Raw genomic sequence first — 3,031 nt, forward strand, 5'->3', positions numbered from 1 at the left:
GGTGCTGGGCTGGGCTCCCGGGCTCCCGTCCCGTCCGGTAACGGCACCAGAGCAGCGCCCTGGGAGCTGGGGCAGAGCCGGGCTCGTCCCACCCGTGAATGGCTGTCCCTTGCCTTCAGGTGAAGGAGAACAACTACCGCGGCCACGGGGACAGCGTGGATCAGCTCTGCTGGCACCCCAGCAACCCTGACCTCTTCGTCACGGCGTCCGGGGACAAAACCATCCGCATCTGGGACGTCCGCACCACCAAGTGCATCGCCACCGTCAATACCAAAGGTGAGTCCCTGCCTTGCAGGGCGGGCTCCTGGGTCCCAGCAGGACCTCAGCCGTGTGGGACCCATCTGCTGTGGCACAGTGCTTTGGATCCTTCTTGTAGGAGTTGGCGATCAGGGCATCTTTGCTGGCTGCTTTTATCCTTGTGTTGTGTGCATCTGCAAGGAGCAGCAGTGAACGTGAGGGCTGATTTACTCTGGTGTCAGGACTGGAGAAATTACTGGAATATGATGCTGGCTGCTAAAATGTCCTTTCTACTTGTGTCTGGAGTGTGTGGGCTGCAAGGCTGGAGACTAGGGAAAGTTGTGGAGAGCCATGGTAGGAGTAAAAGCGTGGATTCAGAAAGTGATTATTTGAATTCATGGGCTGGTTAATCCAGATACCATCTCTGCTTTTGGAAATCTCCAATTTTGAGGTTTTGGGACTGGAAACGGTGTTGCAACACGGCAAACAGAAACCTGCCTCATTCTTACTGTTGTTCATATGTATTTATTGTTGGCTTGTGTTTTTTCTGGGTTAGAATGATCTTTGAGCTGACCTTGTTTGGTGGTTGCTGTGGTCCTCTCTGAAATGGCAAGGGCAGTGATGTAGTCATGTTTTCTTGAAGCTGTGGTTCTGTTTAGTTTTCAATAACTGTACATACTTGCTGAACAGCTACCCTGTAAGGTTTGTGTGTTACACTACATGCCTGGCAGTCTTTCCCATTTGGAAATGGTTTGGAATTAGTGGAGCAGATTGTGGCCTTGCATCAGGAATAAAAGCCACCTGTTTGCTTAGCTTGTGGCTATTGTGGATTGTCGGGTGGAAGTGGGACCTGCTATCCTTCTGTCCCTCCAGGGGAGAACATCAACATCTGTTGGAGCCCTGATGGACAGACCATTGCAGTGGGGAACAAGGATGATGTGGTCACTTTCATTGATGCCAAGACACATCGCTCCAAAGCTGAGGAACAGTTCAAGTTTGAGGTGAATGAGATCTCCTGGAACAACGATAACAACATGTTCTTCCTCACTAATGGGAATGGCTGTATCAACATCCTCAGGTAGGCATCCATGGTGGTAGGTGCATAGGCTGGCCATGGCAGATACCAGTCTGCAAACCTCTTTGCTGCTTTTGGGGAACCCATGTCCCAGACACCAGTGATTTCCAGCCCTCTGGTGGGAAGAAAGTTGCTTGGAGCTGAGGTTGCCCCAGTTCTGGGCTGGGCATCCCAAGAGTGACCCTGATGCTTTGACTCATTCACTCAGCACTCAGGGTTTCCAAGAGTGTGGCTCTGTACCACATTGGTTTATTCACAGTCCCAGTCCCACTTGCCCTGTTTTTAAACAAGCCCTATGGTCCTCTCATGCTTTCTGCCCTCTCCCTTCATCTCCCCAGTTACCCGGAGCTGAAACCCATTCAGTCCATCAACGCTCACCCTTCAAACTGCATCTGCATCAAGTTTGATCCCATGGGGAAGTACTTTGCTACAGGCAGTGCTGATGCATTGGTCAGCCTCTGGGATGTGGATGAACTGGTGTGTGTCAGGTGCTTCTCGAGGTAGGTAGTGCAGAGTCTGCTGCATCCCCTCTCTGGTGACCATGTGGGGAATGCTCACTGTCCCCTTTGCTCTCTTGCTGCAGGCTTGACTGGCCTGTGCGAACGCTGAGCTTTAGCCACGATGGGAAGATGCTGGCATCAGCATCAGAAGATCACTTCATTGACATCGCAGAGGTGGAGACAGGTAACGGTTTTGCTTTTGGGGAACAGCAAGGAGGGAATTGGTTGGAGAAGTAAGTGTTGGTGGAACTGAGAAAGCACTGGGAGTATTGCTCTGCTAAGGAGGAGTTTGGTGTGCAGCCGTGAGGGGGAGCCTCTGCCTTGTTAGTCTGTGGCAGACATGCGTGTCATGTCTCTGCCTTGTCACCAGGCGATTAAAAGGCGCTGAAGCAGCGTTTGTTCCTCCCCTGCCCTTCTCGGGAGAGAAGCAGCAGCTGCTTGGCTCCTGTGTGCACTATGGGGCAGCGTGCAGCGGGGGGGCCGTGCTCTCTCCAGGCTGACGTGGCCCCTTTTCCATGCAGGAGAGAAGCTCTGGGAGGTGCAGTGCGAGTCCCCCACCTTCACAGTGGCCTGGCACCCGAAGCGGCCGCTCCTGGCCTTCGCCTGCGACGACAAGGATGGCAAATACGACAGCAGCCGTGAGGCTGGCACCGTCAAGCTCTTTGGGCTCCCCAATGACTCCTAATGGAACCACACCAGGGGAGGCAACACCCCCCTGCTCTCGGGGATGGGAGGAGAGTGCTTAGTTAGTGTAGGACAAGCACTGTCTGCGTGGCAGTGCTGCAGCATTTGGCTCAGCTCTGTGTGTGACTCTCAGGAGCTTTTATAACAGAGCAGCTTGTGTGCTGGGGAGCATAGGGGGGATGCTAGCAGAGCCCCCCTTATGGTCTGAGGGCTGCTGCCTCCTCTCTGGGGCATGGGGGGCTTGTTCCAAAGGCAAGTGGCCAAAGAAAGTCAGTCACTGGAGGTGACTGTTGAGGAGCCACCCGAGAGAGGACTTCAGGCTCCCCAGCAGTGATGAGCTACGTGACTGTCCCCTTGTGCCTGACAGCCTGATGGTGAGGGCAGCCCTGGGGGCACAGCCTGCCCCTTCCTCTCCTGGACATCCTGTGTCCCTTCCCCACACTGGGGCAGCAAGGGGAAGGTGGGGGGATGAAAGCTGGGGGACGTTTCCCCATCTGGGGCTTTTTTTTTTTTTTTTTTTTTTTTTTTGGTTTTT

At 53.9% G+C, this 3,031-nt stretch overlaps 1 protein-coding gene across 1 annotated transcript; it reads left to right on the forward strand.

Annotated features, from left to right (window-relative positions):
* The first annotated feature begins 98 nt into the window (after positions 1–98).
* Positions 99–2,517, forward strand: THOC3 (THO complex 3). The gene is made up of 5 exons (XM_010002110.1): positions 99–276; positions 1,111–1,315; positions 1,651–1,812; positions 1,896–1,996; positions 2,334–2,517. Exons 1-5 carry the CDS (start codon positions 99–101, stop codon positions 2,495–2,497), a joined length of 810 nt encoding a protein of 269 aa, XP_010000412.1. The 3' UTR covers positions 2,498–2,517.
* The last annotated feature ends 514 nt before the right edge of the window (positions 2,518–3,031 follow it).

This window comes from Chaetura pelagica, unplaced genomic scaffold, assembly GCF_000747805.2.
Source record: "Chaetura pelagica isolate M959 unplaced genomic scaffold, ChaPel_1.0 scaffold356, whole genome shotgun sequence".
NCBI classification, from domain to species: domain Eukaryota; kingdom Metazoa; phylum Chordata; class Aves; order Apodiformes; family Apodidae; genus Chaetura; species Chaetura pelagica.